At 36.7% G+C, this 12,627-nt stretch overlaps 2 protein-coding genes across 2 annotated transcripts; one reads left to right on the plus strand and one right to left on the minus strand.

The window, feature by feature from the left end:
• LOC104783501 lies at window positions 650-2,391 on the plus strand (the record flags this gene model as incomplete). Its single annotated transcript, XM_010508649.1, has 3 exons — window positions 650-1,429; window positions 1,516-1,862; window positions 1,955-2,391. Coding segments are annotated over 3 exons (1,233 nt in total), but the record flags the coding sequence as incomplete, so codon positions are not given.
• LOC104779702 (60S ribosomal export protein NMD3-like) lies at window positions 2,418-4,513 on the minus strand. Its single transcript, XM_010504100.2, has 2 exons — window positions 4,403-4,513; window positions 2,418-4,179 (listed from the first exon to the last, which is right to left on the minus strand). Exon 2 carries the CDS (start codon window positions 4,167-4,169, stop codon window positions 2,622-2,624), a length of 1,548 nt encoding a protein of 515 aa, XP_010502402.1. The 5' UTR covers window positions 4,170-4,179; window positions 4,403-4,513; the 3' UTR covers window positions 2,418-2,621.

Here is a 12,627-nt window from a genome sequence, read left to right on the forward strand (position 1 = left end):
TTGTGTACCCTCTCTCCCTTTTTACTACTAGACTTATTAAGTTTTTGTTCTCTCTTTCTTCTCTTCTCTCTGTGTTCTTCTTATTTATTGCAGACATAGTGATTTTTTAATTGACCTTTGAACATCCCTTTTTTACTTTGTTTTCGAGTTTTTTTTTATTAACAGCCAAAAAGTATCTGGCTTTTTTTTTTTTCTCTATTCAAAAGGTTTGATTTTTTTTAGTTCTTACAAGTGATTCGGAATCTTCTGTTCTTAGGGTTTTTGTTCCCTTGTTAATGGAGGAAGAAGGCTGAGTCTGTGTATTTTACTAATCAAGTAAGTCTTCTTTTGTAGTTTGTGATTTGTTCCCTCACTGTTCTATGATAAGATTCTTCTTAAAGTTTTTATCTTTTGATTCATGTTTAGACTTTTTTTTTTTTTTCACATTTGGATTCTTGTTGTTAGATCTGTTTATATTCCTCTAGTTTTGTTTTTTTTTATTTGTTTTGTTTTGTTAGATCCAACTTGGATTTTTTTTTCAGTTCCAGATTCTTCTTTCTCTGCAAATTCCAATTGTTTATTTGATATTCCTGTGAAAGAGAAAATTCTAATGTTAATAAAAAAAATTATAAATTTGATTGATTTGATTGCATTGCAGCTGTTTTGAAACAAAAGCTTGTGTAAGCTTTGTGAAGAAGAAAAAAAAAAATATTGGAAACATATTGGAGAGAACGATGGAAACATATTGGAACCTCATTCTTGTGCAGACTCCGATGAGGCTAGGAAGCAAATTCGAGATGCTAGTCATGATTGTGTTGCTGCTAAAGGGGATTCTCCTGAGAAACTTGATCCAGTTTTCTATATGGACAAGAATGTTACCGCTTGTGATTTACCTGAGATTGTTGTTTGTTACAAGGAGAATGGTTACCATGTCGTCAAAGATATATGTGTCGATGAAGGTGTTCCTGTTCAAGAGAAGTTCTTATTTGGCGAGAAGGATTCTGTAAAGTCCAGCTCTAACTCAAACCAGTGTGCCTCAGAGGAATTGAAGAAAGCAGACAAAACAAATGTGAATCCTACAGAAACAAAGTCCTTGGAAGACAGCAATAGTAAGGTTGATGTTTCTGAGGTTTGTAATGGTACTAAGACAGTCCAAGATGCTGAAGAATCTTCAAGAGAAGATTTTGCTGATGCTGAAGGTTCTAGCAATTACGATCAAGAGCATTTGATTGTGACAGATGAAACCAAGGACTCGCCCATGCTTGCTTCAAATCCATCTGAAATTTCTCCTGAAGTTGAATCTGAAGAGAATTTGAAGGACGGAGTGGCTGTTTCATCGGAGAATGTCTTAGCGGAATCGTTGACCTTGGGAGATATTCTATCAAGGGAAGATGAGCAAAAATCTCTCAATGGCAACAGACATGAAGAACATTCTCCTCCTCAACTTCAGGCAATACATTTCATCAATCTAAACCATCAAATGAAGTTTTAGTTATCTAATCCAAAAGTTTCTAACTTGCTGATGTGTGACTGCAGGACAAGGAAAACAGAAGCTTAGAAACCACTGGTCTCGAATCAGAGCCTGAAAAAACAGAGGAGAAGCTTTCCACTGCTTCTACAACAACCTCTCAAGAACCAAACAAAACTTGCAACGACCCTGACAAGCCTGAAACTGAGAATCATCAGCAAAACCGCTTAGTGGAAAACTCTCACGAAGATGATAACCTTTCCTCGAGCAGATTTGGAGAGACAAGTTTCTCTGCAGCAGAATCAGTTTCTATTTCAGGTCACATAACATACTCAGGACCAATTGCATACTCTGGAAGCCTCTCTGTTCGATCCGATGCAAGCACAACGAGCGGAAGATCCTTCGCTTTCCCTATGTATTTTTTTGATTCTTCATCTCATCACTTTATGAGACTTACAAAACATATAACCTCTTTGCTGAAGTTTTGATGATTTTTTTATGTTGCAGATTGCAATCAGAATGGAACAGTAGCCCTGTAAGAATGGCAAAAGCTGACAAGAGAAGACAAAAAGGAGGATGGAGACACACTCTTCTCTGCTGTAGATTTTCTTGATGCCTCTCCTCTACAATTTTAGTCCTAAAGCTTCTCACTTTGAAGCACAGAAGAAGAAGAAAGATCTACTAAATTTACAATATTTCCTTAAATTTGGAGTGCTTTTTTTTTCAGTACTGAAAGTAAATAATTTTTTTCTCTTTTTTTTTTTTCTTTTTTTTTTTATGGGTGAGTGATTTATAGTCATGCCATGGTGTGTGTAATTGGCATTTTGGTAGTTACTATTTTGGTTAACAGTTTAGGGGCTATAAGTTTTGGTTTCAGAATGGTTGGTTTATGTGTAACCGATGCGTTTATTATAATTTTTACAATGAAGAGTCTTTTAGATTAACTTCTGTTATGTAAAAATTACGAATATCCAAAATCAAAATTTCAAACCAAGTACAATAGCCAGAAATTTTCAACACATGGAGTAGCCAGAACAAGAAACGGTTGAGCTTACATTCAAAACAAAACTTGGACAAATAATAGCTAAAAGGCAAAACTTGAAACACAAGAGTACCATAGAAAAGTTTTGGGATCAAACTTAAAACCTTTTTGAGCATCGGAGAAAGGAAGTTGTTACTCGGCCATGTTCTCCTCGTCATCATCATCTTCTTCCTCCTCACTGAGGTCAAGATCAGCAAGCAATTCTTCAATAGGCACAGTTGGTGCACCTTCTCCATCTGTCATTGAGGCAGTCTCAGAAGCTTGGTAATCCTTGTCCTTGTACAAGGATATGTTGAACCTTAGCTCAGGGTTTTCTTCAAGATCCCTCAAAAACTCTTCGTATTCCTTGTCTGTCTTCTCCGGATCAACCCTGCCTCTTGAATCATCCATTTCCATTGGAAGCGACTTGAGCTTCCAGTTACGGGGTTTCTTCTGCTTCCTCTCTCTCTGCTCCTCGTAACATTTCTTGATCAGAATCGCTTCAGGAAGCCCATTCTTCACACTCAGACGGTATTTCTCCATTTCATTGTCGTTCACATTAGCTCCATAGATGTCATAGCCCAGAGCTTGATCCCCCGGTTTCAGAATGTGTCCTAGATGGGTTTGGACATAAAACATCTTACCAATGTCTGATTCACGGGCTATTTGGACATAGGATAGAGCGTACTTTTGCCCTCCAACAGTCGCCTCACCAACGGGCGATTCAACATCAAACACAAAGTACTTCACAAGCTGTCTGCTGGTGAGCGCAGATCGAAATCCAGATCTCCAGTACTGTCTCGCATCCAAGAAGGCACACCTTAGAGTTCTCGGATCAAGTAGAGTGATGTTATCAGATACTTTAGTGCACACCACAAGTGGACCAAGGTTTCCCAAGCCGCTAGCAACTTTCGAAGGCAAGCATACAAGATCCTCACGGCAAACAGGACAGATCTTAACAGAGTAAGTGTACTTATAGTTGTACAAACTGCTCTTGACATCATGAGACACCAGCTGTTGGTCCTGGCGATACTCAATAGGGACAACTTTCCTCAGAAACTCCACAAAGCTATTAGCATGACTTTTATTCCCAAAGAAGAAATCAATCCCCTGATCAACCTGCTGGATCCTAATGGCTCGTGAAGCAGCATCATGCCTAAGAATCAACTGTTCCAGATAAAAGAAAGTCCTCCTATGAGAAACATGCTGCCTAAGCTGAACAGAAGCAACCCACTGATCAGGATTAGCCTGAAACCTAGAGCAAGACTCACAGAGATTATCTCTAACCGTATACTCAACAGGATAAGACTGCTCAAGAACAGCACCGTTAAGAACCTCAGCTTGAACGGTCAACTTAACCTTAATCCTCTTGGAATGAGGCTCAGTCCAAACGAATTCAGCGTTCTTAAGCTTCACTTTATTGAGATTCTTCAACCTTTTGATACAAAAGGTCAAAAGCTCTTTAGATTCCCACTGAGCTTTGATCCAAGTCTTTGGTGGCTGCAAGTAACAAGTGCACTCAGGGCAATAGAAGATCTGAATACTCTTCTGCAAACCTTCAGTGATATCGACTTCGGAACGAAGACAATTCACACACATGTTGGCTGCGTTTGGTGGCATGGGAACACCACACTTGCAACACAATACACTTCCGATGGTTTGCTGAACCTTGAACATGCCTGATTCATCCATTACTGACATCTCTTCTTCTCTAAAACATCAAAATCAAATACGCGATGAGCAACAGATTCGATAACGGAAACATCAATATCTAGAGATCTGAATCGGAATTAGAGATTTCTACACAACAGCGAACACGATGAAAACAAATTGATTCCGATTAAAAGTTTCTACGAGGATTTTGATACGAACCTTAGAGAAGGAAGAAATGAAAAAAAAAAAGGAAAGGATGAGGATCGAAGAAGCTTGCTTACCTGAGAAGAACAAATCGGAGTTTTGAGAAGAGCCAAGGCGGCGCTGGTGAAGAGGCGGTTAAGGTTTTTTTTTCACAAAACCCTAAATTGTTAGAAAAATAAAATGCTGACTAAATAATGTGTATATATATGATTCAACTGACTCTAGTTAATTTAAAATCCGCCGGTGATGACTGTAGATTAAATCGTTAATAAGAATTTAAGAAACTTAACCACTAATACACTTTTTGAGTTCTTTGAGAGTTGGATAAGAAATTAAAATATTATAGAGATAATAAATATTAGTATTATTTAAATTCATATTTTTACTATGATTCATTGTAAATTTGTTGACATTTTTCTATTATGAATTTGACTGATGATAAAAAAACGATAATTATTTTAGAATAGTAAAAAAAAAATGATTAAGAATTATGAAATAATGCAACAATACAAGAATCAACACAAAAAAATAGAATATACACGAATAAAGCAAAATAACAAAAAATACAAGAGATATTAAGCAGAGTCGACAAAAAAAAAAGAATATGGCGAATAAAACAAAATGAGACCAAAAAATAAAATTATACCATTTCAAAAATTAGAACCATTTTGATGGGATATCGTTTTGTTTAGTTTTCGCTTTAAATTTACTGTTATGAACTTAAATCGTAATTTCTCTTATTTGACTAACACTCTAATGATTACTTGTTTATGCTTGATTTCAGAACTGAAGCTTAGAAAGACTATAAGCCTTATCAACAATTTCGAAAGTCATTATTCAATGGATATCTGATTGATCTAACGTTGTCTCAACTTTTATCAGGATTTTAATTGGATTTAATTCTCTTGTCTAGGGAGTTGGAAATCAGTGGACTAGACTTCTTCTTCGGGCCATACAAGACTGTGCAATTTTTCAAAGTATGTCTCCTCTCTCTCTTCCCTTCAGTACTTTAAAAAAAAAGATCAGAAAATAAAAGAAGAGAGGAGAACAAAAGATGAGATGATTTTGATCAGTTTAGAGGGGTAGGTAAATTATTTGTGACCTCATTATTCTACTCTTGAATCAAATGATCACACAAAGCTTGGAAGCGAGGGGTAGGTAAATTACCAATGACCCCGGTATTCGCTTACACCTTTAATTCAGAAAAAAAAAATGTTTGAAAAAAAAAAATCAACCCCTTGGAAGTGAGAAAAGGGAGAGGAAAGGAGATGTATGAAGAATGTCTTGGCTTGAAGAGAGTCCATATGCCATTGATCGATATTCCTTTGGTAAGAATTCACCTTATTTGTGCTTTAATATTGACTAATGAGATGACAATGGAGATTTCAGAGATTCCAAAGGATTGTGGGATTTGAGTAAGGAATGTTGATGCTTGTCATGGTTAAGTATAAGAAGTAAGATCTTGAGTCAAGTAAATGAAGAGTGCGAATAAGAATCATCATGCAGTTGAGTGAGTTCCCAGTTTCCAAACCTCTTTCACAGGTCTAAACTTATGTTTTGTTTGAGGGCAAGCAAAGGCTAAGCCTGGGGGAGTTGATATATCATGGTTTTTGTGGTTTTTAACCATGGTATAAGAAGTCTTTTAGAGTCTTTTGATGTATTTTTAGGTTCTTTGAGAGTCTTTACAGGTTTTATAGGAATTTGGCATGTAATGAGCAAAATGAAGCAATTAGAGAGATTTTGGAGCAATTCATCAAGGAAGAGAAGCTGGATTCGATTCAGAGTGATGGTGTCGAACGACACTGCCATAACATTGATCGACACCCTGTTTTAGCCGAGAGAGAAGCAAGTTTTGGAAGTTTACAAATTTGCCCGAAATTTTCCATATTTACATCATTAGTCCCTGGACGTGTTTTAGGACATATATATATATAGTATTTTTAGGTTTTAGAAACCCTGAAGTTATTTTCTAGCAAATTTTATTTTCCTGCAACCCTGTGAGATTTTGAGAGCTTTGGAGAGAGAGAGAGATCTGCTTTGTAGAAGAAGAATTTTTAAACTCGCTTTTACTCTTTTAATTTCAATTGCTTATTATTCAGAATTATGATTTGTTCTTCATTGAATATGTCTGAGTAGTTTGCTTGTTAGGTTCAAGGTTTTTCACAGAGATTTTATGATTTATTAGATCTGTTTATTTAGGATTCATTATCTTTCTAGATCTTCATTATAGGTTGTTCTTCATACTAATTCTTGATTGATCACCTAGAATTAATAACCTAGGAAAATAAATTGATATGAGAATATAATTGATTTTCCTGATTAAAACCTTTGATGAGCAAAATTACTTTCTGCAAAGAGGTTTGATTTAGTAATTTTGTGAACTTATCTAAACCTAAATTTAAAGCTGATTTTTAACCTAGAATTTTACAAAGAGATTTGGATTTTCTGGTTTTAAACTTAGATAATATTTGCAGTGAGAACTGATTTATTTTACAAATTGTGTTTAGAGTTCTAGATCTGATTTTTAATTGCTTGAATCCTATTTAATTATTGATTTAATATTTCATAATTTCCTGAGAAATTCCCTAGTCCTAGCTTTTTGATCCTCTGAATTTACAACAGTTTTATTTTTAATATTTTGCATCTTATTTAATTCAACTTAATCTGTTTAGCGTAATCATAAAACTCTATAATTTATTGTGTAGTATTGAGTTCTTGTGGAATTCGACGCCTAAGTACTGTAGTGATCTCTTAATTTGAGAGAGTAGCTCTAGGGATTAATTTGAGCATATCAAATTTTGGCGCCGTTGCCGGGGACTCTTTGATCTACCATTAGATATGAGTTTTTAATTTCGTCTAAATTTTTGTTTTTATTTTCTACTTACACGTTTTTGTTTTTCTTCTCTTTGGTGTTTCAGGTATATGCCTAATAAGCCTAACACAAGGAGCAACAAGATTGGTCCTACTGTGAAGCTTACAAACCAAGAGTTGGGAAAGCTAGAGCGTGAAAACTGAAAATCAGCCAAATCCTTGAAGATGGTTAACACAGTCATTCTGATGCGTGATGAGGATGGTGCTTTGAGGGATCAAGAGGGCCACTTACGTAACGAGCAGGGTCAAAAGCTTGATGCAGAAGGGAATGTTATTGCTGAAGTTGTTGTTGGCGACGAGCAAGCTGCTGTTGTCGATGGTGTCGATCGACACCAACAGGGTATCGATCGACACCCCCTTCCTGCAGACGGACGTGGAGCTGCAAACCACGTTAATAATCTGGTTCGAAGACAGGAGAACAACCGAGACTTGATCAGGACCATTGCTGACTACAACCATGCTGATCTTGTATATGAGAACCGGTCTGCTATTGTTCCTCCTCCATTCCAGAGGAATGATTTTGAGTTGAAACCAACTTACTTTCAACTAGTTGGGCAGAGACCTTTCTCTAACCTGCCCAATGAGAAGCCTTTGGACCACATTGAGCATTTTGAGGACCTTGTTACCAGTATCAAGGCTAATGGAGTGACTGAGGATTACATCTACTGCAAACTCTTTCCTTACTCACTTGTAGGAGAGGCATCTCAGTGGTTGAAGCAGTTACCAGCTGGATCATTGACAAATTGGCATGACATCAAGGTGGCTTTCCTCAACTACTTCTATGATGATGCAATGTCAGATGAGTTGAGAGTCAAGCTGTCCTCTTTCAAGCAGAGACCAGATGAAGCCTTCAAAGCAGCTTGGGTGAGATTCAAAGATTATCAGAGGGATTGCCCACACCATGGTTTCTCAAGGGTACAACTGTTGAGTATCTTCTTCAGAGGATGTGACTGGGAGTATCAGTTGGCTTTGGATGCTGCAAGCCATGGCAACTTCAAGACAAGATATCTAGAAGATGCTGAAGTTTTGATTGAGAATTTGGCCTCCAGTAATAGTACTAAGAGAACTGATGCTGAAAGGAAGAGATTGCATGGAGGATTTGATTCAAACCAGTTAGCTTCAGTCAATGCTAAACTAGATTCAATGCATAATCTTCTTGTGGGAAAGAAATCAGTTCACTTTGCTGCTGAACTTGAGACATTTGAGCCACCACCTGAGACAGGGAATAAAGAAACAAATGTCAACTTTGTCTATGGAAATCAGGGTCAGAGATTCGGTAATCAGCAAAACAACAAGCCTTACAGTGGGAACTCTTTGGGCTACACTCCTAAGCCTGATTTTCAAAAGCAGCAATAAGGGAACAACTTCACAAGGACTTATGGGAACTCTTCCTATCAGTCTCCACCTCCACAAACTCCTTTGGAGAGTAGAATGGAGGTCATGCTTGAGCAGCTTCTTCAGGGATAGGAGAATATGATAGTGACATTCAATGGAAAAATCGACAATGTCTACAATGAGCTTACTGGGAGGATTGATGCACTGAATGTTCATGTTAAAAAGCTGGAGAGTCAAGTGGCACAAACTGCTGGATCTGTTAAAAAGCAAGAGGGTTTTCTCCCTGGAAGAACTGAGTCAAACCCTAAACATGCTTGCAATGCCATATCAGTGAGAGATGAAAATGGTGATGAAATTTTTTCTGCAGAACAAGGGGAGAAATCGACCAAACTCTCGACTTCAGATGATACCCTTCTCAGACATAATCGGAAAACACAAAATCTCAGGTTCCAGCAGCTGTTGAGAGGGTGTACAGACCAAAGATTCCTTTTCCTAAGCCAAGAAGGTCTAAGCAGGAGATGGAGGAAGCTAGATGCAAGGCAATGATGGACAAGGTGATGATTGAGATGTCTTTGATTGATGCAGTAAAGCTTTCACCACCACTTAAGCGGTATGTGAAGAGAATGGTGTCCAATGGTTTGAGCCCTGAAGAAGGAGCACTACTTACCAAGGATGTCAGTGCAATTCTTTTGAACCAGCCTCCACAGAAAAAGAAAGAGAAGAAGCAAGAGGTGGTTGTTTCTAAGAAAATGAGCGCAATGATTCAGTGTAGGACTGCAGAGAAATTACTAGATCATGGAAGCTTTGTACTTGATTGTTCTATCTCTGCAGAACGGTTTGCTCACTCACTTTGTGATCTAGGCTCTAGTATTAACTTGATGCCACATTCTGTTGTTGTGAAACTTGGGATGACAGAATTCAGGCCAACTAGATTATTTCTTATCTTAGCTGATAGATCTCAGAGAATTCCTGAAGGTGTCTAAGAGGATATTCCAATTAAGGTTGGAAAGTTCATGATTCCCACTGACTTTGTGGTGCTGAAGTATGATAAAGAGTCTAAAGGCCCTCTCATCTTAGGAAGATCTTTCTTGGCTACAGCTGGTGCCATCATAGATGTGCAGAAGAGACACATAACACTGAATGTGGATGGTTTAAGTGTGAACTTTGAGATGCATAAGCTGAGGAGAGCTCCTACCATTGATGGACATACATTTTCTGTTGAGAAGATTGCTGAGATAAGCTGCAAAGAAGCAAATACACGAGCATCAGGCTCAGTGTCGACCGACACCATATTAGCATCGGTCGACACCCCTCCACATCCGAGATAGATCTTGTCTAAAACTGATGCTCCAAATCATAAAGTTGTTCCCAAACAGAAAGCCCCCCCACTCCACACTCCAGAGTCCTCAGGTAAGGCAAAGGTATGCATCTTCTTTACCCAAACCTAGAAACAAACGCTCTACAATAATCTCGTGGCTTGGTCATGTTCCTCATGTCCTTGGTAGACCTCACTCTTCTAAAGCTTATACACCACCTTGGATGATGAGACATTCCTCTCGGCATCATTCATTGCCACTTTCCGATCCACCGGACGTCTGAGCTTCAAAACAGTCAAGCTAATGACTGAAAACAAGCGCTTAGTGGGAGGCAACCCACTTCTAGGTTTTTTTTTTGCTTTTGAGTCATTTTTCGTTTTGCATTGAGTCAGTTTTTGTTTGAATTTTGTTTGAAATTATGAACTATCTATTTATCATGTTGCTTTTAACTTGTGTTTGAATGTTTCTTAACAGAATAATCATCCAAGGATTGATCTAACAACACATCAACACAACTAACTACAACTAACAAGGAGTTTCGGCCATGAATTCACCATTCGCCAAGGGTGTCGATCGACACTGCAATGGTGTCGGTCGACACCAATGGGTAACCCGAGAATCAGTTCATCTTTTCATTACAATTTCCATATATTTTTGTTTCTTTTAGCTTTCCTCTTACTTGATAACACTGGAGTCAGTGTTGTTTAAGTCTGGGGGAGGTTGTCTACTAACTACGTTTTTGTTTTTGAGTTTCAGTTGTGTCAGTCAAAACCATAAAGTTTGAGTCAAAATTTTCAAAATTTTTATTTTTGTCTTTGGAAATTATGATCTTGATTAATGATTTCTCTTATTTGACTAACACTCTAATGATTACTTGTTTATGCTTGATCTCAGAACTGAAGCTTAGAAAGACTATGAGCCTTATCAACAATCTCGAAAGCCCTTATTCAATGGATATCTGATTGATCTAACATTGTCTCAAATTTTATAAGGATTTAATTGGACTTAATTCTCTTGCCTAGGGAGTTGGAAATCAGTGGACTAGACTTCTTCTTCGGGCCATACAAGACTGTGCAATTAGAAGAGAGAAGAACAAAATATGAGATGATTTTGATCAGTTTAGAGGGGTAGGTAAATTACTTGTGACCTCATTATTCTACTTTTGAGTCAAATGATCACACAAAGTTTGGAAGCGAGGGGTAGGTAAATTACCAATGACCCCGGTATTCGCTTACACCTTTAATTCAGAAAAAAAAAAAAGAGAAAATGTTTGAAAAAAAAAATCAACCCATTGGAAGTGAGAAAAGGGAGAGGAAAGGAAATGTATGAAGAATGTCTTGGCCTGAAGAGAGTCCATATGCCATTGATCGATATTCCCTTGGTAAGAATTCACCTTATTTGTGCTTTAATATTGATTAATGAGATGACAATGGAGATTTCAGAGATTCCAAAGGATTGTGAGATTTGAGTAAGGAATGTTGATGCTTGTCATGGTTAAGTATAAGAATTAAGTTCTTGAGTCAGGTAAATGAAAAGTGCGAATAAGAATCATCATGCAGTTGAGTGAGTTCCCAGTATCCAAACCTTTTTCACAGGTCTAAACTTATGTTTTGCTTGAGGTCAAGCAAAGGCTAAATCTGGGGGAGTTGATATATCATTGTTTTTATGGTTTTTAACCATGGTATAAGAAGTCTTTTAGAATCTTTTGATGTGCTTTTAGGTTCTTTGAGAGTCTTTACAGGTTTTATAGGAATTTGGCATGAAAGGAGCAAAATGGAGAAATTAGATAGATTTTGGAGCAATTCATCAAGGAAGAGAAGCTGGATTCGATTCAGAGTGATGGTGTCGATCGACAATGCATTAGCATCGATCGACACCCTGTTTTAGCCGAGAGAGAAGCAAGTTTTGGAAGTTTACAAATTTGCCCGAAGTTTTCCATATTTGCATCATTAGTCCCTTGACGTGTTTTAGGACATATATTTAGTATTTTTAGGTTTTAGAAACCCTTAAGTTATTTTCTAGCAAGTTTTATTTTCCTGCAACCCTGTGAGATTTTGAGAGCTTTGGAGAGAGAGAGAGATTTGCTTTGTAGAAGAAGAATTCTTGAACTCCCTTTTACTCTTTTAATTTCAATTGCTTATTATTCAGAATTATGATTTGTTCTTCATTGAATATGTCTGAGTAGTTTGCTTGTTAGGTTCACAGGGATTTTATGATTTATTAGATCTGTTTATTTAGGATTCATTATCTTTCTAGATCTTCATCATAGGTAGTTCTTCATATTAATTCTTGCTTAATCACCTAGAATTAATAACCTAGGAAAATAAATTGATATGAGAATATAATTGATTTTCCTGATTAAAATCTTTGATGAGCAAAATTACTTTCTGTAAAGAGATTTGATTTAGTAATTTTGTGAACTTATCTAAACCTGAATTTAAAGCTTATTTTTAACCTAGAATTTTACAAAGATATTTTGATTTTCTGGAAAATTAATAACCTAGGAAAATAAATTGATATGAGAATATAATTGATTTTCCTGATTAAAATCTTTGATGAGCAAAATTACTTTCTGTAAAGAGATTTGATTTAGTAATTTTGTGAACTTATCTAAACCTGAATTTAAAACTGTTTTTTAACCTAGAATTTTACAAAAATATTTGGATTTTCTTGTTTTAAATTTAGATAATATTTGCAGTGAGAACTGATTTATTTTATAAATTGTGTTTAGAGTTCTAGATCTGATTTTTAATTGCTTGAATCCTATTTAATTATTAATA

The sequence above is a fragment of the Camelina sativa genome, chromosome 4 (assembly GCF_000633955.1).
Source record: "Camelina sativa cultivar DH55 chromosome 4, Cs, whole genome shotgun sequence".
Taxonomy (NCBI): Eukaryota; Viridiplantae; Streptophyta; class Magnoliopsida; order Brassicales; family Brassicaceae; genus Camelina; species Camelina sativa.

Coding starts and splice junctions, on each gene's coding strand:
- LOC104779702 (XM_010504100.2), bottom strand. CDS start 4,169: ATGTCAGTAATGGATGAATCAGGCATGTTCAAGGTTCAGCAAACCATC.